The sequence below is a fragment of the Triticum dicoccoides genome, chromosome 7B (genome assembly GCF_002162155.2).
Source record: "Triticum dicoccoides isolate Atlit2015 ecotype Zavitan chromosome 7B, WEW_v2.0, whole genome shotgun sequence".
In the NCBI taxonomy this organism is placed as follows: Eukaryota; Viridiplantae; Streptophyta; class Magnoliopsida; order Poales; family Poaceae; genus Triticum; species Triticum dicoccoides.
The window spans coordinates 141,777,267-141,804,003 of record NC_041393.1 but is presented as its reverse complement, the minus strand read 5'-3'; the positions used below and the strand labels follow the sequence as shown (position 1 = coordinate 141,804,003).

At 47.6% G+C, this 26,737-nt stretch overlaps 1 protein-coding gene across 1 annotated transcript; it reads right to left on the bottom strand.

The window, feature by feature from the left end:
• Positions 1 to 1,893: 1,893 nt before the first annotated feature.
• On the bottom strand, positions 1,894 to 3,701 carry LOC119340844 (zinc finger protein CONSTANS-LIKE 16-like). Its single transcript, XM_037612751.1, has one exon. The coding sequence runs from the start codon at positions 3,590 to 3,592 to the stop codon at positions 2,294 to 2,296; it is 1,299 nt and encodes a 432-aa protein (XP_037468648.1). The 5' UTR covers positions 3,593 to 3,701; the 3' UTR covers positions 1,894 to 2,293.
• Between the last annotated feature and the right edge of the window lie 23,036 nt (positions 3,702 to 26,737).

The window sequence follows — 26,737 nt, the reverse complement described above, 5'->3', positions numbered from 1 at the left end:
GTTTCAGTCGCTAGAGAGATTGCTGAACATATGAAGTTGATGTAAAATCTCTAGTCACCTACAAATTAAGCTACTTGAAGAACAAGTTCAAGAGTAGTTAGTTTTCAAATTTGGTACTATTCTGTTTTGTAATAGTGTTTTCTGAAATTTCCATGTTGCTGGTTACTTAGTGCTACATGGCATTCAATTGTGTCCAAACGAATTTTATTTGTAATTGATAGGATGATTTTTATTATGTGAGGTATTTCTTGGAACAACTACATGGAATCTATGTACTAGACCACTTTGTTATTCTGTTGTTACTAAAAATTCCTTGTGCACAGAGTGAATTATTCCCTGTGTTTCTTACCGTTACCACAGTGCCTCCTACGGAATTGTGATGGTGCCTATATTACTTAAATCATTTACCATATTTCATTTTTGCTAGAGACACGGTGTACTCAGTATACAATAGAAAGAGTAATAGAACTAACGAAATATACACAAGTTCCTGATTTTTTTAGATATAAGTCTACGTTCCTTTTTTTTTCGAGAAACACCTTGCTACTGTAAGATTACCTAAGTAGCCTTATATAAAAAAACAAAAACAAAAAAAAGACAAGAACACCTTGCTACTATAAGATTACCTGAGTAGCCATAAAATTACAGCAAGATGCGCCAGATTGGTTCCGCACCTACGGGACGTAATTGACTCACATGCAAACAGTAAGATTACCTTGCACTTTTTCTGTTTCACGGTGTTTTTAGTGCGGGAACTCGTTCCTTCTTCCACATTGTAATATTACCTCGCAAACCTGTTTTTTCTTACAGATTGTCTTTTCAAGCGTGGGCACACAATCTGGCTGGGGTGAGGAATAGGAGTTCCTCACCCAGGGTGACGAATAGCGCGACCCTATATATATGAATGAACAAATGTATAATAATAGAATTTACATAAAAATAAGTTTAAAAGAAGGAATGAGTTAGTTTCATTGGTATTACCTTTAAATAAGAAAGAAAGCGAAATAAAAACTTAAAACAAAAAAGTTCCACACAATTAGTACAAAAGTTGCACTTCTTATATGTAAGAAAGAAACATATATATTGAAATTTCTGTACTCTAATATACTCCCTTCATTTCATAATGTAGTGCATCTTTTTTTAAAGTCAAATCTCATCAACTTTGACCAATTTGTGAAGGAAAACATTTACATATAGAATGCCAAACATATATCATTAGGTTCATCATAAGACATAGTTTCCTGTTTTATATGTTTAGTACTCCCTCCGTACCGGTGCGTAAGTCATCTTACGTTGTGCACCGCGACCAAGGCGGAGGGGAAAACGAGAGAACTTAATATTTATTTGTTAATTAATATCATTGCATGCAATGAACTAACCAACCACTGCATGCCGTGCTAGGTAGTCTCAAGTCATTAAAAACATACACGCCCACGTTTCTTATTGGTTGATTCCTTTATTAATGTCAAGAAATAAGAAACAAGGTGAGAGTTAATGCATCGCGCCTAAGTGTTTTGAGATTATTTGGTTTTCGTAATATGACTTATGCACTGGTACGGAGGGAGTATTGTAGATATAAATAGTTTTATCTATAGCTTTGGTCAAAGTGCGCAAAATTTGACTTATCAAAAAATCTATATGCACTATATTATGAAATGGAGGGAGTAGCATATACATGTAGTACTTGCATGCATACATTCACACACACTCAACATCTAAAAATACACATAAAAAAACTTAACTAAAAAGGAAAAAAAAAGCAAGCACGTGCAAAAAACAGAAGCAAGCACAAGGAAAAAGGCATGCACGTACAATAAAATTTTCATGCATTTCATCCATCCATGTGAGTGCAAGAGTCACGAAGTGGAAACATCATGGGGCTGCATCATGCACTTAGCAAGGAAAGGCAGGAAATCGACTGAATAAATAACAGCATCAGTCAAATCCATGAGGATCTCTTACACACGTTTCGTAAAGCACACTGAATCAATGTAACAAATTCGACTGATCCAAAATAAAAATTCAGTCGGCTGACATATATCTAAAGTGGAAAACTTAATATTATTCATTTCTTCGACTCTAGCGAGCGCGAGCTAGCTGATGAGAGCGACCTGAAATTCCTTGGATACTCAGCAGAATGCACCATAACGTAACTGAAAAAGGAAAGTAACTAAATTACGAGCAGTTTCGACGAGTTGTTTTGTGTGTGTGCGCGCGCGCGCCATTTCATGGCGAGCCCACACGCAGCCTGCAGAGTCATGCATGCACACCGACAGCATTGCACGATCGGCAGCTACGCGACGCACGCCGTGGCTATGGCGACGGGCACGTCGCCTCCGGCGCCGTTGGCCCGCTTGACGAAGCGGCCCTTCATCCGCGGCCGCTTCTCGGCGTTGAGCTTGCGCACCTCGTACCGGATCTTCTTTGAGAAGAGCCGCGTCCGCCGCTTCTCCCGGTACCGCGACACCCGCGCCTCCCTGCCGCCGTCCATCCTCAGCCTCGGCGTCCCCAACCCCTCCCCGCCATGGCCGACCACTCCTCCCATCATCCAAGCGCCCTCCTGCAGCGAGTAGTAGTCGTGTGGCCAGTAGTCATCGAGCTTGACGTGCGGCCTCTCGCCGTCGGCCCACGGCGAGCTCCCCCAGTTCTCCATGATGGCCTCGTAGTTTAGATTGAGCGCAAGGCTCCTCGGGGTGAACTGGGCGTCCGCACTGGCACCGCTGCTTGCAGCGTTCTCGTCCGGTGTCCCCAGGGGCGAGTCGTAGTCGAAGTCGATGTCGAACATATCGCCGGACACCTCCGGCTTCTGCTCGAGGCCGCACGCTCGCATGTGGTCGATCTCCAGCTTGACTCCCCCGCCGTCTACGTCCGTCGGCTCGATGAGGCCCAATGCCTCCATGCAGAACGGTTCCTCCTCGTCGCCGTCGTCCATGCCCGGCCGGCCAAGAAGGGCCTCCATGTCCGCGGCGAATTCCATGAGCTCGGCGTCCGTCGGGCCCAAGTTTACGAGGCTGTCGGGGAAGAACTGAACTGGCGCCGGAGTCGGCGTCGCAGCTGGCTTCGTCGGGTTCTCGACGATGGCACCATCCTCATTGCAGCATGACGCGACGGCCGTCGTCGCTTCCTCGAGAGTCAGAGGTGAGCAGAGCTCCGCGAGGGCGGGGTCGAAGATGGGCACGCGGTACAGCAGCTCCTCCTCGTCCGTCTCCACGTCACACTTGTGCTCCTCCGGCGAGTCCACGCCGGACGCCTGCGGCACGACGAGCCGCCTCGAGAGGAGACGCCCGACGCTCTTGGCCTGCGAGCGCGGGGTCCGCGCCTTGCGCTTGAACCACGCCGGCACGACCTCGTCGCCGCGGCGCCTCTCCCGCGGGGCCGCTCCAGGGAGCAGCGGCGACGTGGGCCGCAGGCGCACCCGCTCGTGCCTCCGCGCGAGAGGGTTCGCGGAGTGCACCGACGTGTCGCACCCCTGGCACAGGAACGCGTCGTCCGCCGCGCAGTACCACCTCGCCCGCCGCCGCAGGCAGCCGTCGCACGCCCGCGCCGCCTTGCTCCCCATCGCGCCGTCCGCCGCCTTCCCCGAGCAGCTCATCAAACGAAAACCAAAGCCGCTGGCGCACCGCGCGCCGCACCAAACCAGCACCAGCTAGCTACTCCGTTTCACCGCGCGCCGCGTCGCGCACTGGCTGCTTGCAGTTCACTGTAGGAGCCAAAATATATTTGCGGCGAAAATATCGCGGGCCTAGGTTTATAGCAGAAGGTGCGGAGGTGGGCCCCCGGCTCGTACGCTTTACTCGTGGGCCCGCGTCGTGTGTACTTTGCACTTTTGGTTCGTCGTTGGGCGCACTCGCGGGCCTTATCTGCGTTCTGATTGGCTGGTGGGTAATGTCCATCCAGCGGGGAGGCCTCTGATTGGCTCCTGCTGGATTTTTGGTAGGGCCGTTCCGTTCGGCTACGTGACGCACGGGCCTTTCTCAGTCGCTCTCGCGGTTGCTGTGGTTTTCCTACGTCGCTGGCAGTGGGACCGGCTACGGCCGGGAATGAAAAAGTCATTCTCGGACTGACTAATTTCTCTTCCATTCTCCCCTACAAAAAGTTCTCTTCCATTAAAATTCACCGCCAACCTTAGGGACCCGTCAAAAAAAAAATGCCAACCTCAGGGCAAATAAATAAATAAAGAGTACACCTCAGATTCTCAGTGCTACTCAAGCTGTACTCATTTATGAAATTATAGTTTTGCTCAGAACAAACTCCTTGATATTTTTTTTGCCGGTGAAACTTCTTGATGTTTGACCAAATATAAAAAAACATCAACATATACAACACCAAATTAATTTTATTATATTTACTATAAAACATATTTTCATACTCCCTCCAATCCATATGGATCCGAGGGAGTACTATATTTAGTATTAGCCACACTTAAAAAGTTTGACTTGGGACAAACATAGAACTTGAAATATTTTAGAACAAATAGAATATATTTTTGCATATCAGAAAATCAATGCATACCAACGAAGGGTTGTTTAAAAGAGAAGCAAACGCTCATGTGGGCTTATACAGCCGTTTACCAAAATGCACATGCATGCATTGGCTCGTTCCATGTTGGTCTTAACAGCCAATGTAAGTACTCATCGTGAATTGAAATTGAGGGTATTTATTAACCCATGGTCTGGTACTTTTTAATTATGCAATTCGACGGATATAAGTTTCACATATATAGCTTATTTATAATTTCTCTCGCAAAGAAAACTTGTTTATAATTTGTATTGGTCATGTGCATTCTCTTCATGTATGGACCGAAAGATAATGGCATTATTTATTTTGCAAGAAAACAAAGGTGTGCGTGACATATGTCTAGAGTAGGTATGGTATGTGGCTTATATATATTGGGCAATATATTTCTTACCACATTATATACATGTTACGAATAGAGCAAGCATCTTTCTGTGTGTGATCACGCAAAGTCCAAGAATCTCCCATATTACAAAAACCAACATAACAGGTAACTACATTGAGACCACAATTATCTGTGAGCCAATCCAAAATAGAATATGAGAATGCAATACCTAGAACTACATCACAGTTAATTGTGGACACCCAATAAACTAGGTAGCATAATTGTGATGTGATTGAAGTACTAACATGAAATTACCGCAACAAAATGGAAGTCATATACATGTAAATTAACAGTCGACTAAACAAGAACTCTAGTAACAAATGGAAACTATCCCCCCTTACTCAATTTAGCAAAACTTCCTCCAAAATGCCCCATTTAAGGAAATCCGCTCCACTTTTTATGCCTTTTAGAGTTTTGCCTCATTCTGCCAGATGGGCTCCACTATCAGTATAACAAGACTGGCTGACTCAACCTCCAAACTGCAGGTGCAATGTGCATGGTGTGCCATTGATACGACATAAGGGCATTTGCGATCTAACTAGGTAAGCCGGACCAACTCCCTTAGGTAGAACATCATCCTCATCCTCATTTCATCATGTACAAGTTAGTGCAACATAGACACTTTCTATGTTTGCGCACCTAAGGTGACCTAGCATCCGAGTGAATGTTGGCAATTATAGAAGGAGGAGCAATCGTGTGGCTAAGATGTTTTCATCCCTTCATTCTTGCTAGGTTGTGCCCTATCTCCTTCGCGAACCAATGGAACAACAACTGTGTCGACACAACTTCAACACCATCCACATTTCACATCTGAATTATTTGGTCGCACTAGGGGTGGGGGTGGGAGAGGACTTATTCAAGTGTGATTTAATCCAAGGCGTGGGAGCCGGTTTGGCTTAAGCATCTCGCCCCATTCCCGTCTATCGTTGTCAGACGCGCCTTGCAAGAATGTGCTACCGATATGGAAGTTAACTTAGATAGTAAAGTCGAACTAATAGTGGACCCCACCAGGTAGAATGAGAAAAATAATCTAAAAGGGGTAAAAAATAGTGGAACAAACTTGAGAAATCGGGAATTTAAGAGGAATTTCTGCTTTGGTATGATCGGACATGTTGTTCAGAGTGAAAATCTACATTTTGGCCTTTGGTGGTTTGATCCGGTGACGGCGGCTCGAGCGTCCCTTCCTTTCTGAAGGCGTTGCTGTTGAAGAGCCTCGTCATTCGTGTGGTGTCATGAGATGGTTGGTGCGGATATGGCTATTGTGGTAGTTTGCTGATCGCGGATCTGATCGCTTTGGGATTTTCTTTTTCGCCTACGCATAACTTTGGTCTTATATGATTTCGCTATTTGCTGGCATGTTTTTATGTGCGTGTCTTGATGTTGGTTATGTGCATTCTAACTATGCGGAGGGCCAAAGGTCGGGTGTGTGATTATTGTGTTTGTATCCTCTTGATGCTTCATTTTGAGCCAATAAAAATCATGCTTTATCGAAAAAGTAGGGCAAATTGTATCTCAAACTAATATTTAGGGGTAATAATTGTTATTGTCGTGTTAATTAATTACTGTTTAGATCTACCGGGAAACTCCAAAGTGCACAAGGGTGAAAATAACCTTTGTTTTCATTTTTTTAAATGGCACAAAGATTCGTAACGTGCATCTTGGCCATCTCTACTTCGATCAATCGTGAGTGATTCAAGTATTTTCACCTTGCTATCTATGACCTGAACAGGGGTAGTAACCCAGTGGCAAGGTTGGCGCACCTTGCAGATCGGAGTCCGACTTTCGTCAGGGGCAAATTTTTGCGATTTTACCCGGATGGGATTCTTCTATAAAAAAATATGCCCCGAGTGCTAGTGCCCATGGATCTTGTTTGTTTAACTATGACCTGAATATCAATACAAAATCAAGATTCGAAAGTCCATCAACAATAAACTGGAATGAAAATCCTGCATCCCATCCTAATATATGTGGTCCATGTGGGAAGAAGGATGCCTGTAGCTATGCGTTTAAATGGCACAAAGATCGCAACGTGCATTTTAGCCATCTCTACTTCGATCAATCGTGAATGATTCAAGTATTTTCACCTTGTTATCTATGACCTGAACAGGGGTAGTAACCCAGTGGCAAGGTTGGCGCACCTTGCAGATAGGAGTCCGACCTTCGTCGGGGGCGAATTTTTGTGATCTTACCCGGATGAGCTTCTTCTATAAAAAAATATGTCCAGAGTGCTAGTGCTCATGGATCTTGTTTGTTTAACTATGACCTCAATATCAATACAATATCAAGATTCGAAAGTCCATCAACAATAAACTGGAATGAAAATCCTGCATCACCCATCCTAATATATGTGGTCCATGTAGGAAGAAGGATGCATGTAGCTATGTGTTTACATGCAAGACTTCAATTGGGATCACTTTCATTTTGAGGATTGCGACCTTGGCAATCTTGATGATCCCTTCACACTGGAGGAAGTCCACAATGTCATCAAGCAAATGCCCAATGACAAGGCCCCCGGACCGGATGGGTTCACCGGACTGTTTTTCAAGTCATGTTGGGGCATTATTAAAGAGGATGTTATGCGGGTGATCCATCAATTTGGTAACCTCCATGTGGCCAATCTCCATTGGCTTAACTCAGCGAACATTGTTCTTGCCAAAGAAAGATGGGGCGGAGGGAATTGGTGACTACAGACCTATTAGCCTAATCCATGCCATAGCCAAGATCATTGCCAAGTTGCTTGCGGTCCGTCTTGGGCCTCATATGGACAAGCTTATCTCAAAGGCTCAAAGCGCTTTCATCAAGAAGAGAAGTATTCATGATAACTTCATGTATGCGCGCAATCTTGCTCGCCGGCTCCACAAAAGTAAAACTCCATCCATCCTTCTCAAGCTTGACATTCGGAAGGCTTTTGACTCCGTACGTTGGGATTACATTCCTGATCTCCTCCAACGAAGAGGCTTTCCTAGCAAATTTCGTGAGTGGGTTGCGGCCCTCCTTTGCACATCCACTTCCCGGATTCTACTCAATGGTGTTCCCGGTCCCCCTATTAAGCATGGCCAGGGCCTTCGCCAAGGAGACCCGTTCTCGCCCCTATTGTTTGTCATCGCCATTGACCCTCTCCAACAAGTGTTGGATTTGGCCACTGCTCATGGCTTACTCCATAATATTAGAGGTCGTGGGGCTGTTTGTAGGACCTCACTCTATGTTGATGATGCAATGGTATTCATGGCACCCATCAAACAAGATATGGACAACCTGTCGTCCATCTTGCGCTGCTTTGGTGACGTCACTGGTTTAGAGACAAACTTCCAAAAGAGCTCCTATGTCCCCACCCGGTGTAGCAACCGCAACCTAGGAGAGATCCTCCATAACTTGCCGGCGACCCGAGCTCACTTTCCCATCCGTTACTTGGGCCTACCACTACCCATATGGCAACTCAAGAGAGCAGATTTTCAATTCCTTGAAGATAAGGTTGCCGCAAGGCTGGTACCTTGGGATGGGCAGAACGTCACCACTACGGGTCGTGGTAGCCTTGTCAAGTCGGTGCTCACCTCGCAAGTCATCTACCATGCCACTCCACTTATCATCCCGCCACTCGTAATAGAGAGCATCAACAAAATCGAGAGGGCTTTCCTTTGGGCGGGAACAGACAAAATCACCGGCGCAAAGTGCAAGGTTAATTGGGCTACTGTGTGTCGACCAAAGCATCTTGGTGGATTTGGTGTGCTCGACCTTGACAAGTTTGCTCGGGCCTTGCGTTTGCGTTGGCTTTGGTATGAGTGGAAAGACCCGGACAAGCTTTGGGTGGGTATGAGGAACCCATGCGACAAGGTGGACATCAACCTATTCTACACCTCTACCATCATCTCAATTGGCAATGGTGCCATTGCCCCCTTTTGGGGTTCCCCTTGGCTCAATAGAAAGAAACCGAAGGACATTGCTCCTCTCATTTACTTGGCCTCCTCGCGAAAAAATTGGAAAGTCAAGGAGGCCTTGGTGGATGATGCTTGGATTCGCAAGATAAACCTCAATATGGTTCTGACCATGGAGCACCTTAGACAATTTCTCACACTTTAGGAGAAAATTCGCCACACCCACCTACGCGAGGATGCCATCGACGAGATAGTTTGGAAGCACTCAACAAGTGGTTTTTATTCGTCGGCATCGGCTTATCACACACAATTCATTGGATCTATGGGCACCACCTTCCACTGCTACATTTGGGGCGCTTGGGCTCCGCCGAAGGTGAAATTCTTTGCTTGGCTTGCAACCCGTAATAGGATTTGGACGGCTGACAGACTCGCTAGGAGGGGTTGGCAAAATTGTGGACTGTGTCCGCTTTGCCAGCGTGTGCAAGAAAATGGAGCCCATCTTTTCTACAAGTGTCGCTTCACCCTTAGGATTTGGAACCTCATCAAAAATTGGCTTGGTCTCCATATGATTGACATGTCAACTTGGGACAATTTGCACTCTCTCTCGCTTTGGTGGAGAAACATGTCTGGAAGCAACATCCCCAATAGAAAGGCCATGGCATCCCTCACTATGCTAGTTGGGTGGACCATTTGGAATGAGAGAAACGCTCGTATATTCAGGCACAAGTCAACATCTGCGCCGGTCATCTTCGACACCATCAAAAGAGAAGCTAGACTTTGGGTTACTGCGGGTGCATACAAATTGGATAGCATAATGCCGGGAGAGTAATGGACCTCATGTAATATGTGTGGTGTAACAAACAAACTCTATTCTCCTTCTTAATTAATGGATGAGGCAAAGCTTATGCCTCCGTTTCGAAAAAAAAAGAAACGTCAACGCTCAAATCCGTTGAAATAACAGTGCTCAGGGCGGCGGGTCCCCTCGCGGGTGATTTGTATCATTCTGGCAAAGTTGATGGTGTGGAATATAGCGGTTGATTACCACATTGGAATGTAGCAGCGAGGTCAGGATGCGACTACAAAACACTCGGACTCTGCGTTGATGTGATGATGCCGACGGGATATGCCAGAATTGTACTGGTCTTATCCTCTTAAGATTTGCCATGTAAATGCGTCTGACAGAAAATAGATGCCGTACCCATCGAATTCTTCCACTTGTTTTTATTGCTTTGTGAAGACACTCATGTATTTCATGACCGGTCAGTAATTTTCTTCCGTGGGTGAAATGCATGTATGTATAACCTGCAACACCTGCAACAGTACACCAGCTTCGCTGCACATTGGTCATCCAAACCCAACTCGGCCATCGGTTTTTTTTTTCGAATTGATTCTTGTATTACTCAATAAAAGTACAATCACGCTTAACAGCGTCTAAAACAATATCCAAGCCATACAGCTGTTCGGCCTCTGAGTCCTCCCAAAGTTTGGCCAAACATGACTAGAAGAATTACAACGACGGCGAGTATGAGTAATACAAGGACCACATTCAGACATGCTATCTTTTACTCCCTCCGTTCCATAATGTAAGGCGTTTTTTTGACACTAGTGTAGTGTCAAAAAAAGTCTTATATTATGGGACGGAGGGAGTATCTTTTATCTTTTGTCTCTCCGCTTCTCACCATATTTACTGCCTCGAAGCTGTCGCTTTCAATGTCAATTGGTGAACTGCTCCACTGTAGTGCTAACATGAATCCTTCCCAAATTGCTAAAATCTCAGACTCCAGTACATCAGTACACATATGAAATTAACTAGACTACGAAACTACTTCATGAAATTTGACAGCACACATATGGACTTGCCAGAAAATCCCTCCATCTATGTATGTATGATTGCCTATGTTTTTTTCGGGGTATGATTGAATATCTAAGTTTGCCAGAAATGCATGCAGATTGTGTAGATGGTAGGTGCACGTGGGCTTGCCTTGTTCAGAAATATCGTGCTGCTAGTGTCAAGATCCAAACAAAATAACATCGTTTTATAAGGTACATGCGATATTGGATCTTATGCAGCACCGATCGCTGCATATATATATACGACGTGTCCATTATTGAATCAGAGGAAAAACAAACGTTTTGCAATTAATTTGGGCATCATTGTAGCCGACACTCAACACAGCTGCAGCAAAATCACCATAGCAGTCCATCCTAGATTAATTCCTAACATGTGTATGTATATACTGCTTATGCACACGTTTTAATAGGACCCGTGTGCATCGATCGATACAGAGGTCGGACGTTTCAACCCCATTTCAAAAAGAAAAGAAGAAACTCGCATCCTTGTAATTGTAAAGGGAGAGTGAAAATGCTCGAGGCAAAGTAACCTAGAGGCTGGAGAGACGTTATCAGGCGCAGCTGGAGCTAGCCCGGATACAACAAGTCTCCAGCACACACTACCATCTCCCAGTTCCGCGTAGAAACCGGGGATAACTATGCCATGGCCGCGTCTACGTGGCTAAAGGGATTCAGCAGTTGTTGCGCACCAACAGTCGCGCCGTGCGCTTTCGACATTTTAGCCGCTTCTCCGACGGGTCGCTTTTGTTACGCTCCTGACCCAGGAACGAGCATAGGCAATCGATGCTCCACGTCGCTCCAAACCCAGATGATTGGAGACCAAGTATACGTCGATTTGCCCGACTTACAAAGCTACAAATGACAATATACCACGACAGCAACATTGACAGTGTATTCGCCGTCTCTTTCGTTGCTCTGACGAAAGCTCAATACAAACAGTCAAACTCAGCAGTAAGTACGCTGCAGTAGTAGGTTACTATACATGTGTTATGTGTACCCAAAATACAGTTAAAATATATTACGATCCCGTGCATGCCCCAAAAAGTGTTTACAAATTTGCATAAGCGTTTGCCGTCTATGTAGTGTAGACCGAGCTTCACTTTACTCTTTGAAAGCTCAACTCAGTTTCACTAAAATGGCATATTCTTTGTGAAACCGATGAAGGTGCTGGATCCTCCTCCAAAACGGGACAGCCAAGTGAGATTTGGAGGGGAGTGAGCTTAGCCAGGGCATCAACATCAAGCCCATCCCTGCGGTCCACTGGGGCGCGCTTCATGATCCAAGGCATGTCAAGTGCCAATTGCACATCCAGATCTTTGTCCTGTGTGATGTGACCAACATACATAGGACGTTACTGGCACGTCCTTTCTTTTTGAAAATTTACCAGAATTACATTTAATAAACATCAAGTACAACATAGAAACCATGCTCACGAACACCGCCACCGCTTGCACTCATTCGTAGAGCGCCTACTGAAGACTAGAGTCACGGAGCTTTAAGATTGATATATCACCACAAGCACCTAACTATCAGTAGAAACGTCATTTCCCGTCGAGAGAATATTCCACCCTGGTGACACACTAAGAACCTAATGAGCCGAGGGTAATACTACCCTCCTAACAATCCAACTACTGGCTGGTTCTTGTTCTTCCCTAAAAATTGGCAAGCCGTATGTAGTGAATGTTAACTTTATGCTCATATTGCTGGTGCTGGCAAGTCTCAATAATTTGACTTGTTAAAGGTCATATAAACCCCCATATAAATTATTTTATTTTATTTTTACCAACAAAGGAATTATTTTAAAGTTAAAGCTTGAGTTGAACTATTTGAAATAACTGAGCAGCAAGAAACAAAATTTCTGTCTGGCATATATATCTGTTGGGTATCGTGTTTATCCACTTGACAAATGTCCTTTTCGTTGTGGACCTGTTGGCTATTGCATACCATCTTTTGTCTTCGTACACGATACGTTTCCCTTTCAGAGCGAGAAATACAAGCAGAGAAGAGTATTTCAGCTACCTCATACCGAGGGGGCCCAGTATGCAGGGAGGGACGCGTGTCGAGACTTGAGTGAGCAGCTGAGAACGCTGGAACGGTGAAGGGCGTGGCCTGCCGATAGTTCAGATTTGAAACTATGCTATCCCTCAATCAGAAGTTCAGAACCAGTGTGCTTGCTTAAGTATAGGGCCGCAATTTTTTGTCTGAGCACGGCCTGCTGAATATTTTTCTTCTTCCTAGCAGTGCCTTCGGGTTGTTTGCTCTATGCTTTTGGAGAATGCTGCTTATAACTCAGTGGGAGGTCAGGAGTGGAGTTGTTAAAGATTGCTGTCAGCAGTAGCACTCAGTTTCGGCGATCAGCAACATACAAGCATTATACACAACCTGATCCAGACTATTCGGAATGCAAACCTTAGTCTGATATCCGACTTTTTTTAAGGAAAAAGGCCACCATGGCTAGCTTTATTAAAATTAACAAGGCATTACATCGTCCACGAGCTTAGTGATCAGACACTCCGGATGCTTGTCTGTCTAGCTAAGCGAAACTTGTTGCAAAATTTGTAATTAGCTAGCACATGCGCCGCTTGATTTGTGAAACAAAAAAGAATACCTAAAGGTGAGCTTCCCAATTAACGTAGCTACGTCGATACGCGTTCCTCCCATCATCTTGTATCCCACCGTCTTGATTACCCAGTGCAAAATTCAATCACATTAAGAGAATCCTTTCAGCTTCAACATGAGAGAAACCCAGCTGATTAGCGAAGTTAAGACCTTCACTCATTGCTCTTTTTTTCGGAAAGGGGGACTCCTCGGCCTCTGCATCAGAACGATGCATACGGCCACATTTATAAATAAAATAGGTTCAACAAGGTCTTAAAGTCGTGAAACAAAATAAAGGCTAGCTCACAAGAGCCTCAACGCCAAAAATAAAAAGGCCATAGAGCCACAACCGGCTGGCACAATAAAGATAGGAAAACTAATCGTCTATCCTATTACATGACCGCCATCCAAACCGGTTGAAGATATCCCGCACTATCATCTCTCACCGGACAGATCCAGTAACCAAACGCTCCCTGGCCTCCGTCGGAGTGAGTAAGGACCACATACGGATCAACGCCGTAGCTCGGAATAAAACCTGCAAAAAATGAATATTTGTTGTTCTGTTAAAAGCCAAATCATTTCTGCAATTCCAAATTGCCCATAACAACGCACATACTCCTACACGAATGTGTCTAGCTGTATCGGACTCTATCCCATCAAGTCACGTTCCAAATAACGTACTGACCGAACTCGGAGGAGTAATGTTAAAGGCGATTTGCACGGTGCGCCACAAAATTCTCGCCAACGGGTACTCAAAGAAGAGGTGCTTAATGGTCTCGTCCCGATCACAGAAACTACACCTAGTAGATCCTGTCCAATTGCGCTTAACCAAGTTGTCCTTTGTTAAAATGACTTGTTTATGTACAAACCACATAAATATTTTAATTTTCAAAGGAACTTTTACTTTTCAAACATGTTTGAAACTAGGAATGACACTCGAGTCAATGACATCGATGTACATCGACTTAACCGTAAATTGTCCAGACCTAGTAAGTTTCCAACACAACTGATCGGGCTGATGAGATAGCTGAACCTCCATCAGTCTACTCACCAAATGAAGCCATGCTTCCTATCTATCACCAACAAGCACCCTCCGAAACTGGATAATAAGGGGAATGGACTGCATAATCGTAGCAACTAGCGCATTACGTCGCTGAACAATACGATAGAATGCCAATGGTGTATCACCAAGCCAAGTATCCTCCAGAAACGGGTATTGTTGCCATCACCAACTATAAACTTTGTTCTATTAAAGAAGGCTGCCTTAACTCTCATAAGCCCCTTTCAAAATGGCGAATCAGTTGGTCTCACCGTCACCTGTGACAAAGTCTTGGACTGCAGATACTTGTTACGGAGAATCTGCGCCCATGTTGCGTCAGTCTCAACTGAAAGCTTATACAACCACTTACTGAGCAGGCATCTGTTCTTGACCTCAAGATTCTCAATACCCAGACCCCCTTGGTCCTTTGGTCTACAAATGATATCCCACTTGGTGAGTCGATATTTTCTCTTTAGCTCATCACTCTGCCAAAAAAATCTAGATCGGTAGAAGTCCAGCCTTTTCCTAACCCCAACTGGAACTTCAAAGAAAGATAGTAGGAACATCGGCATACTCGTGAGCACCGAGTTAATAAGAATCAACCGGCCTCCATAAGACATAAGTTTGCCCTTCCAGCAACTAAGTTTCTTCTCGAACCGATCTTCGATGCATTTCCACTCTCTGTTTGTTAGCTTACGATGGTGAATGGGTATACCTAGGTAAGGAAAAGGTAAAGCCCCTAATTCACATCCAAACAATTGCCTATAAGCCTCTTGTTCCTCCTTGGCTCTACCAAAGCAGAACAACTCGCTTTTATGAAAGTTAATCTTTAATCCGGTCAATTGTTCAAATAAGCATAACACCAGCTTCATATTTCTCGCTTTTGCCAAGTCATGCTCCATAAAGATGATTGTATCATCAGCGTACTGAAGAATGGACACACCCCCATCAACTAAGTGAGGCACCAAGCCACCCACCTGACCGGCCTCTTTTGCCCTACCTATGAGAATTGCCAACATGTGAACCACAATGTTGAACAAAATAGGGGACATTGGATCACCTTGCCTCGGGCCTTTGTGTGTCTGGAAATAATGACCTATATCGTCATTCACTTTAATTCCAACACTCCCTTTTTGCGTAAAGGATTCTACCTGGCGTCGCCAAGCTTCATCAAAACCCTTCATGCGTAAGGCCTGTTGAAGGAAGGGCCATTTGACCTTGTCGTACGCTTTCTCGAAATCCACTTTGAAAACAACCCCATCCAGCTTTTTCGTGTGGATTTCATGGAGCGCTTCATGAAGGACCACAACCCCTTCAAGGATGTTCCTTTCCGGCATGAAAGCAATTTGGGTAGGCTTCACCACAGCATGCGCGATCTGTGTGAGCCTATTAGTCCCGACCTTGGTGAAAATTTTGAAACTAACATTAAGAAGATAGATGGGCCTGAATTGCTCAATTCTCACAGCCTTTGTTTTCTTAGGAAGAAGGGTTATCGTTCCAAAATTCAGCTGAAAAAGCTGAAGCTGCCCAGAGAAGAGATCATTGAACAGAGGCAACAAATCCCCTTTAATGATAGGCCATCACTTTTTATAAAACTCCGCTGGAAATCCATCGGGGCCCGGCGCTTTGTTATTTTTCATGTGCGAAATGGCATCAAACATCTCTTTCTCAGAGAAAGGAGCCGCAAGAATATCATTCTCCACCGCTGTGAGTTGAGGAACATCCTCAATCCTGGACTCATCGAGAGACACACAATTCTCTTCAGGATGGCCAAACAACTGCTTGTAATACTCAGTGATGTACAATTTTAGGTTTTCCTGTCCTAAAATTGTTTCTTCATCTTGCTCAAGCTGAAAGATCCTCTTCTTTCTATGTTTACCATTAGCGATCATGTGGAAGAATTGAGTGTTCACATCCCCCTGGACTACTCGCCGGACCTTGGCCCGCAACGCCCACTTCAATTCCTCTTCTTGAAGAAGTTCTTTCAGCCTCATCTCCACGTCAGGCTTGGCATGAAGCTCCGCGGCCGGCAGCACCGTGGTTTCTGCTTTTACATCTAGGGACTGAATAAGGGAAAGGAGCCTTTCCTTTTTGAACTTATAAATCCTGCTAAGATGCTTAGCCCACCCACGCAGGAAACTCCTCAAATGCCTAATCTTATTCTACCAGCGCTGAAGTGCAGTCTTTCCTCCTGAATCCTTAGCCCACTCTCTGGCCACGAGATCAAGGAAGCCTTCTCGTTCAAACCATGCCAGCTCAAAGGAGAATGCATTTTTGTTTCCCAGGTGGGTGGCCTCACCAGAGTCCACAAATAATGGCGTGTGGTCAGAAATTCCACGGGACAAAGCCTAGACTGTTACTAGCGGGAACTTCTGTTCCCAATCGACACTAGCCAACACTCGATCCAACTTCTCATACGTCGGATTTGGCAGCGCGTTAGCCCAGGTGAATTTTCTACCCGAAAGCTCAATTTCTCTCAGGTCCAGACTTTCAATGATAATATTGAACATGAACGACCATCTGCCGTCAAAGTTATCATTGTTCTTATCCTCACGCCTTCTAATTATATTGAAATCACCCCCACCAGGATAGGAAGCTGCTCGGAACCGTAAATCCGAACGAGGTCAGCCAAGAACTCGGGCTTGAGTTCGGGCTATGCGGCACCATATACCGCAACCAAAACCCAATTAAACCCATCTTCCTTCGAACGCACCCGAAACTTGACTGCAAAATCACCCATAACCACACTTCGAACCTCTAGTGCTTCGCATCTAACGTCGAGTAAGATTCCACCCGATCTCCCTCTCGGTGGCAGGCAATGCCAATCAAAATCAATACCTCCCGACAAAGTATTTAGAAATTATGGCACAAAATTATCTCTACCAGTCTCCGATAGAGCGATAAAATCTAAACGATGCTCGACAGACGCCTCGGCAAGAAACCTTCTTTTAGCCAAGTCCTTTAGACCTCTGCTATTCCAAAAGATTCCTTTCATAGTTCATCATGGAATTTTTTAGCCGTGCGAATCCTAGCACTCATACGCACTGCGGACACCGGGTACACCTTCCGTTTCCACTTGCGTTTAGGGACATTTGACTCTGCAACCGGTCCTCACAACCAGTCTCAGAAGGTTTGGCCATAACCATCTCAGTAGAATCATCCTCTACCTCCGTCTCAGGAATGGGCGGCAAAAGATCTGCACAAAAATTGTCGAGCACCCTGACCCCCAGCGCATCAACCTCAGAATCACTCATGGGTTTAACTGCCGCAATATTACGAATCATCTCTAAGGCCCGCTCAGCCTCTAGATCCAGAAGATCATTAACAAAATTAGAGATTTCAGTGACATTACTACCTAGAGAAACTCCTAATTGATATGCATTTTCAACAATCTCATCATTGGAAAAATGCAGAATAGAATTAGAAGTATTGACCGACATACCAGTAGTGACCTCAATGTCATGGAGCTTGGCCGCCCTCATGGCGCACCGCTGCTGTATGTCGTCCACATCCGGTTGAGTCTGGAGACGGCCACTCACCCGTCACCCCTCAGACATCGGATCTGGAATCCCTCCAAACACAATGACCTCCTCCCGAGAGATCCTGGTTGGGGTATGGCCTCCTGCCTCACCCCAACCGCTAGGCCGGACCACCTGCACGGACTCCTCGGCAGACTCACCAGGAAGTGGAAAGGCACTCACCGTGGCCTCAGACGTCTGGCGCGTCCCGTAGGACGTAGCCAACAGCGAGCGGGGTGAAGGGAGTGCATGGGCCGCCTACCCTAACTCCCCACCCAGCACCGGAGAGGCCACCACCACAAGTGCCGCAGGAGAAGAGGGCTCCAAGGCCACCTACCTCGAGCCCTCTCCTGATGGCACAGCCGCCACCAGCAGAGAGGTAGACGCGACGGGAGAGTAGGTATCCGAGGCCACCTGCCCCAGACCCCCTCCCAACGAAGAGAAGGACACGGGCGCCACCTGCACCGAATCCCCTACCTTAGTAGGATAAAAGCAACCCGAGGCCGCCTGCCCCGGGACTCCTCCCGACAAACCAGCCACGAACACCGGTGTTACGTCCTGGGGGGGTATAGCGTGCTGAGCACGAGAGGGAGAGGCCACCTGCCGACTCACCTCCTCCTCTCCCCAGACCAAGATCGACGAATCCCCCAGAACCCCAGGAATAGTGCAGACAGTATCCTCAAACCCCAAAGCAGGCAACACGAGCTCAAAAGCCTTCTCGGACTCCACCCGATCACTCCACAGCCTCGGGGGTGCAGACGAGGGTTCGAAGGACCCAAATCTCAGAGTCGTCGTAGGCACCGAGGAGGGTGGGGCTGCTTCATCCCCGATCGTCGCAGTCTCGGACCCCGGTCCCTTGGATAGCTATCGTCCAGAGTCCTCGACTGGCGACTCCATTGCCCCCGCGCTGCCGTCACCCTCGTGCATATCCACGTCGGACTCGTGAGCCGCCGCAGCCAAAAGGCTCTCATCCTCAAACTCACTGACCAGATTATAAATCCTGCCTCGATAAGCCCACTTAACCACTTCCGGCACATACTCAATGTTCAGAATACTAACCAGAACCCGAGCAATCCCGTGAGCTCTGGTGAACGCCATATCCACTTGCTCAGGCTTCCCCACCAAAATGCCCATGCTGGCCACCACCCGAGCATCCTGCAATGGCTTGGAGGGGGCCCCGGAAAAGCGCAACCACGCCTGAGTGAGCGGCTTACCTTGAGGCTCCACGTGCTTCCACTCATGAAACTCTAGGATGCAATCAGTTCCTGGCACCTTACACATCCCAAAACTCAACAACCTCTGCAGATCCTCCACGGAAGGAAACTCAACTCTGAACATCTTATCAGCAAGACTGACAAGGTCCCACTGGAAATCCCCAGGGGCCAGCTCCCGAAGCCTCTGCACGATCTGTGTCTCAGAGACCTCCCCTCTGGTGACCTTGACAATCCCCGTAGTCATGCTCGGGGTCTCATCAGTAACCTCTCGCTCATTCAGAGACTCGAAAAACGTTAGCTCAGCACAGTAAACTCCATACATCATGAGCGACGGTGCCTGATCTCGCAGTATCGGACAATCCCCAGAGTCGTGTGCCAGCTTACCGCAGGTATCACATAACAGAGCCACACACTCTGCAATGAAGTGGCCCTTGTCTCCACATCGATAATAAAGCATCTTTTCCTTCCCGCGCGCCAACTTGGACGCCCTATCAGACTCAGCCCTGTCCGTCATCTCCACAGACACATCGGCCATAACCTCGTTCTCAGGAACCTGAACAGTAGCAAGAGCCGTCACCACCTCCATAGCGTGACCGATCAACACCGGCTCCTCGGCAGCCCCGTTATCTGTCATCTGCTCGACAACAATAGGTTGGGGCGGAGGACGTGGACGGTACCGGCCCCCTCGACCGCCCCGACCACCACGATGGCCGTGGTAACCTCCTCGCTGCCGATGACCCGGATCAGAAGGCCCCTCAACAAAGCCACCGGAAGGACCCAAGAATAGCCTCTCAACTGAACCATCGCTTTGCCATGCATAACCACGACCGCCACCCATGGACGAAGAACCATGGTGCTGGCCAGCCCCATAGGTATCGTAGCCGTCATCCCCCCATTGACCCCGAGGCACAGCCACAGTACCGTTGGACTGCGACGACAGAGATGGGAGAGCAACAACGTGGGGTGGAGGAGCCGGTCTAGGCATCGGACCCGAAGGCACGTGTGGCCTTGGTGGCGCAGCCCCCCGGCCCGCAGCTACCACCGCAGCACCGCCCGGAGCCAACGCTCGAGGACCGGAGCCCGGTCCGCCCCACCCGCCCGACGGCAAGGCCGGAGCCGGCGGCCTCCCCACGGGCGCCCCGCCAGCACAGCGCGCTGCAGTGGCCTTGGGGAGCGGCACGCCACCACGACCAGCACCCGACACCGGCGCCGGCAGCGTGCCCCGGCCATTGCCTTGGCCCGGCAGCAACGCCCCAGTAGCCCGACTAGCCCCGTTGGGTGTAGGCGGCCGCTCCCCGGGAGGAGGCGCGCCTCCAGAACCAGCCATCGCGGCGAGAGGAGGAATGCGGCGAGCCCGACCAGGTCCGACAATACGCAGGCGCGGCGCTCGACGCAGCAAAACCCTAGGGCGCGGCGACGGAGTAGGCGAAGACGATCGAAACGTGCATGCGCCCCTCCCCTCAGTATCGATTGGAACCAAGTCCGGCTGGGCCTCATACCCACGAGACCTTGGCCCAATAATACCCAGCGGCCCAACAGATCGCGGCTCAGCTCGGCCCAGGGTAGATCGATCACGACTATCTTCGACCCTGCATGGCTCGATAAGCAAAGGAGGCGCGTCGAGGCTCTTCTGGGCCACATACCCAGTCGAAGCCGGTCCACAAAGCCCCTCCTCAGCTCCCCCATGTTGGGCCTCATACCCATGCACGGGCTCATAGCCGGCCTGCTCATCGACAGCCCCTTCACGGCCCAAAATGAAATTCAAACGAACAACCCTAGCCGCCCGGATCTCAGCCGCCGTTCGGTTCACCGGCGCCAGCGGCGCTGGCTCCGATCTCCCCTTCCTCTTCTTTTTCTTACGGACAACCCGAGTCCAAGCATCTTGCGGGAGAAAATCTGACAAAGTTAGGGATTGGATGCATACCTTAGGTAGAGGCCCTTTCCAAGGTCGGATCGCCGTCGCCGCCGTCCTCCGGTGAATGATCCGGCGAACAATCTCCACCCTATCCTCTGAACGCAGCCCGATCCGCGCCGGATCATCTCCTGGCATAAAGTCGTCGACCAACGCGGCTAACTCTTCCTTCGAGTACCCAGGGCTGAAGGCCTCACACATCACGTCGGATGGCGTCGGTGAGTAATCGGCTGGCGATCTGCCGGCGGGGTCCCCATCATCGTCCTCCTCATCTTCCGAGCCCGCGAGAGCCCAGAAACGCCCCCCTACACGCCTCGTTGAAGGGTCTGCAGGCACCGGCGGCCGGCTCGCGGCACTCGCCACGGGCGCCTCCTGAGTCGCCTCAGTCCTCATTTTCCTTCACTCATTGCTCTTGCCTCCGCGATCATCACATTTGCAGCATATGGAACGTAAGAACACTTGGACGCAAAAAAGGTACTCCCTCCGTCCCAAAATTCTTGTCTTAAAGTTGTCTAAATACAGATGTATCAAGTCACATTTTAATATTAGGTACATCCGTATTTAGACAAATCTAAGACAAGAATTTTGAGACGGAGGAAGTACCTCTCTCATCCCTTAGAATTGCTACCACTTCTCCTGCTCCTTTTTTTTGAAGCACTTCTCTCTCCTGCTGCTTCCTCCTCGAAGAATGCTCCATCAATATTAAGTTAAATACATTTTCTGGTTTAGGCATAGTCCATATTTCCTGCATGTTGACGGTATTCCAAGTCTCTGCCATCTAATTTTTTTTTTTGAGAATCCCACAAAGCTTTATTACTGAATCATAATGTTCATAGGTACAAAAAGAAGATCGCCGGGTTGTCCTAGCCAAGTGTGTCGGCAAAACCCTAAAGATAACGCATGCTTTGCGAGATTATGGGCCTCCGTATTGGAGGTCCTATACTCATGAGTAAACGAACATGAAATAAAGGTAGTTGCTCTAGCCTTGATTTCCTCGACAATGGCTCCAAATTCCGCTGAGCTTCCCTGTCTGATTGCATCTACCACCACCTTGCAATCGGAGGCAACAAGTAAATGGTTGATATAGAGATCTTCTGAAAGTGCTAATGCCTCCCGAACAGCTAGTGCTTCTAGCACCTGGGGGTTGTGCAGTCCTCTGAAAACGAGAGCTGACGCTCCCATGAACAAACCTCCCTCATCCCTGCAAACCACACCAACTGCGCCAAACGTACCTGGGCGTGACACGGCCGCGTCCACATTGAGTTTGTAGTAATCTGTTGGTGGTGGAATCCACGTACGGGGTCGTGGTACTGCTATCCCATGTGCTTCCTCCTTCTTCTTCAAAAACTCTATGTCTGATAAGTAAGCTTTGATGAAGTTGTCAGTGGCAAACGGAGTCTGGTATATATCCTCATGTATAGCTTTCCGTCTTGCACTCCAAATCGCCCATAAAGTAACAATCATCAACTGAAATTTCTCCGGTGGAAGAGAGTCATTCATGGCAAAGAGCCACAGCCGTGCGTCAGGTTCTGAGGTTGCCCACATGTGCTCGACCATCTCGGCTTCTGAAAGTGCCCACACACACCTAGACACATTACACTCCAGCAAAGAATGCCGCCAGCTATCCTGCCCTCCGCATAGGGAGCAAGCACTCGTAGTGGCCATATGACGATGGTTTAGGACATCTTCCGTAGGGAGTGAGTGTTGCGCCAATCGCCAAGTGAAAAAGCGCAGTTTCGGTGGCACTGACATGTTCCATAGCGAGTTCCACCCCCTCATCTCATGTTCAGAGTTGGAAGGATCCTCCCTTTCCTCCAGCCATGCCTCGCACCCCATCTTGATCTTGAAAATCATCTTATAAGCTGACCGTACAGAAAAACGCCCCCTTGGATCATCATTCCACGCCCAGAAATCGTCCACAAGCCGTGTACAGAGCGGTATTTGCAAGATCGCCTCCACATCAATGGGTATGAACACCTGTCTAAGCAAGTCCTCTCGCCACGCAGCTCTAGTGTGGTCGATCAGATCAGAAACCAGTTGCGGTGGGTCAGCAACTAAGGAGGCTACCGGCTTCATCATTCCGTCCCTTGGGATCCAACTATGTTGCCATATGTTCGTGGTAGTTCCATCACCAATACGCCGGATAGCTCCTTGGGTGATAATATCTCTCCCATCAAGTATAGATCGCCACATCTGAGAAGGATGTGGACCTAGTTGAGCTTCAAGGACTATACATTGTGGAAAATATGATGCTTTAAGGATTTGTGCACTAAGAGAGGAGGGATCATTCAATAATCTCCAAATTTGCCGAGACAAAAGTGCCAAGTTGAAGATTTCTATATCCCGAAAGCCAAGTCCTCCCAAACTTTTCGGTCGGGTCATCAAATCCCAAGCTACCCAACATGGTTTCCTCTTGCCTCTCTTGCTCCCCCACCAAAATTGACGAATGAGTGACGTAATGCTTCCACAAAGGCCTCGAGGTAATCTGAAGCAAGACATCGAAAACACTGGTAAAGCTTGAGCCACAGATTTTATGAGAACCTCCTTTCCTGCCACTGATAAAAGTTTCTCCATCCATCCCTTTATCCTTTCCCAAACTCTGTCTCGTAAATATTTGAAGGTGCCATTTTTGGACTGTCCAACATCGCTCGGCAGACCCAAATACTTTTCACTCAAAGACTCATTCTGCACATTAAGTATATTCTTTATCTCCACCCTAAGGGTCTCCGGGCATCCCTTACTGAAAAATATGGACGATTTATCATAGTTTACCCGTTGGCCCGAAGCCAAGCAATAGGCATCAAGTAGGTTTGAAACCTCATTTGCCCCCTGGACACTAGACTTGAAAAGCAGCAGGCTGTCATCTGCAAACAAAAGGTGGTTCACTACCGGAGCCGTGGGCGCCACCTTTATGCCACCGAGCACTAATGACTGAGAACTGTGTTTTAAAAGGCACGAAAGGCCCTCCGCTGCAATCAAGAATAAGTAAGGGGAAATAGGATCTCCCTGCCTGATACCCCTGGAAGGTGAGAAGCTCTCTAATCTTTCTCCATTAAACAAGACCGAGAATGAAACAGAAGTGATCATGCTCATAACTGTATGGATCCAATCTGGTGCAAAGCCAAGCTTAACCATAATCGCCTTTAGATAAGGCCACTCTAGTCTGTCATATGCCTTCATCATATCAAGCTTAAGTGCACAAAAACTGTTTGTCTTGGATCTGTTTCTCTTCATGAAGTGCAAACATTCATACGCACAAATAATATTATCCGTGATCAACCTCCCAGGAACAAAGGCTGATTGCTCCTTTGAGATAATATCTGGCAATATCAACTTCAATCTATTCGACACCACTTTAGAAGCTATTTTATAAATCACATTGCAAAGGCTGATAGGCCTAAACTGGGTAAGGAGAGTGGGATTTTGTACCTTGGGTATCAACACGAGTACCGTATCATTAATGCTTGCAGCAGTCTCCTCTCCACGGACGATCCAAAGCACCACTTTAGTTACTTCATCCCCAAAAATGTCCTAGTGGCGCTGATAGAAGTGTGCAGGAAAACCATCTGGCCCCGGTGCCTTCATAGGAAACATCTGAAACAGGGCCTGCTTTACTTCCTCATTTGTGTAAGGAGCGCAAAGCGAAGCATTCATCTCTGGTGTCACTTTCCGAGGCACATGTTGTAATACATCATCTACCCCCTGTACACCTTCCGTCGTGTACAAGGTTTTATAGAAATCTGTCATAAGTTGTTTCATCTCAGCCTTGAACTCTACTCTTATACCCAACGCATTGTGTAGAGCTCGAATCATATTCTTCCTACGCCGCATATTTGCTCTCATGTGAAAATTTTTTGTGTTGCGATCACCCGCAGTCAGCCACTGTATGCGCGATCTTTGTCTCCACATTAACTCCTCCCTATGATAGAGCTCAACCAGTCATTCATTCAACTTTTGCTCAAGGTGATTTGGAGCAGTCCTAGACGGAACACTCCGAAGCCTCTCTAGCTCCGCTTTTGCCTTCTTGATCTCCTTCCTAACACTTCCAAAAGTTGCATCCTCCCATGCCGAGAGGTTCTTTGACAGAAGCTCCAATTTTCTGCGAATCCCCTCAACTCCTTGATCCGCTTGCAGTTCGCTCCATCCTGAGCTGATAGTGTCACGCCATGATTCATGTGACTCCCACATCACTTTGTACCGGAAGCTCGGTTTAGGGCGTGGTAAAACCTCTTCAAACTGCACGAGTATTGGTCCATGATCCGAGGACGCCGAAGTTAAGTTTGTAACCTTGGCCATAGGGAAAAGAGCCGCCCAATCAGCTGTGGCCATCCCTCTGTCAAGCCTCACGCGGGTGTAGGATCCCCCGGTCACTTTTTTCTCAAAGGTCCAAAATCTGCCATGATAGCCCAAGTCCATCAACATGCAAACGTCAACCGCATCCCGGAAACCTTGTATTTGTGCATTACTCCGATTAGCAGCTCCCTCATGTTCATCCGGACGTAAAACTTCGTTAAAATCGCCCAAACACAGCCAAGGGAGGTTGCTGAAAGACGCCAACCCCTTTAGGAGATCCCATGTTTGGTGTCTCAGTTGTGTCTGGGCCTCGCCATACATGCATGTCAACCTCCATGGGTCTTTCCCTTCCTCTACCACCTTTGCATCAATATGATAAACAGAATCACCCAAGATCTCAACCTTTATTGTATTATTCCAAAAAATACCTATTCCTCCACTTCTTCCTTGACTATCTATCGCATAGGCATTATCATAGCCCAAAGTGTTAGCTAAAGCTTCTACACGTGCACCCTTTATTTGAGTTTCAACAATACACAGCACGGTAGGGGTAAATTTCTTCGCAAAGTCGCGAAGCTCACGAACTATCGCGGCTTTACCCGCGCCGCGACAGTTCCAACAGAATGAACTCATTGCGTCCGGCGGCACTCCTTGGAGGAGCCCGCCGATCCATCATACTGGTCCTTGCCACATTCCACTCCATCTGTCACCATACTCGGTGTCCCTGCATCAGACAGCTCCTTAAACAGGGTTCCTTTATTGCCAACATCTTTCTTCCGTCGCTTCACCTCTTTCCTTGGAGACACATATACAGGCGGCATCGGTGGAACCCCGGCCGGCTTTCCAGAGATTACAAGAGCTGTAGAGCTCACTGGGACCACGTCCCCTTTTCCATCATCGCTCGATTGAACTGTCTCTGGATGGTTCTTGTCCGAAGATTGCCTCTTGTTACTTGCCACCACTACCCCCAGCGTTGCAGCAGTCGGTTCCTCGATCATACCCTTGGGCTCGCTTGGCCCCGACACTTCTGTGGTCATTGCATTGTCCTCTTTTTCATCCTGCCTCCCCGCCTCCCTGCGAGGTTCATTCTGATATGTATTGAAGCGCCAACTTTGATTGGGGTTATACTGCTCTCGCCCCCTACCTCTTCCTCCTGCATTCCTTGGGCCGCCTCGTCCCCTCTGGTTACCAAAACCACCTCTGCCAGGTTGCCTGAAGCGAATATTGTCAGCCAGAACAAAGTCACCCCACTCAAACTTTGTCTCATCATGAACACCATCACCACACTCCTCGTGCCAATGCCCGCATTCACCACAGTTAAAGCAAAAGACAGGTAATTTCTCGTATTTTACTTGATATCTAACTCGTTCATCCCCCTTCTTTCCAGTGACAAACCTCTTAATTTTTGCGTTGATATCGATTTTCACCCTCACCCGGACAAATTCACCAAAGAAACCTGCCGGTAGCTTGAGTTGCACTTCTTCCACCTCGCCAATTCGCGATGCCATCCCCCTGACTGCAGGCTCGATCAAAAAGTTGT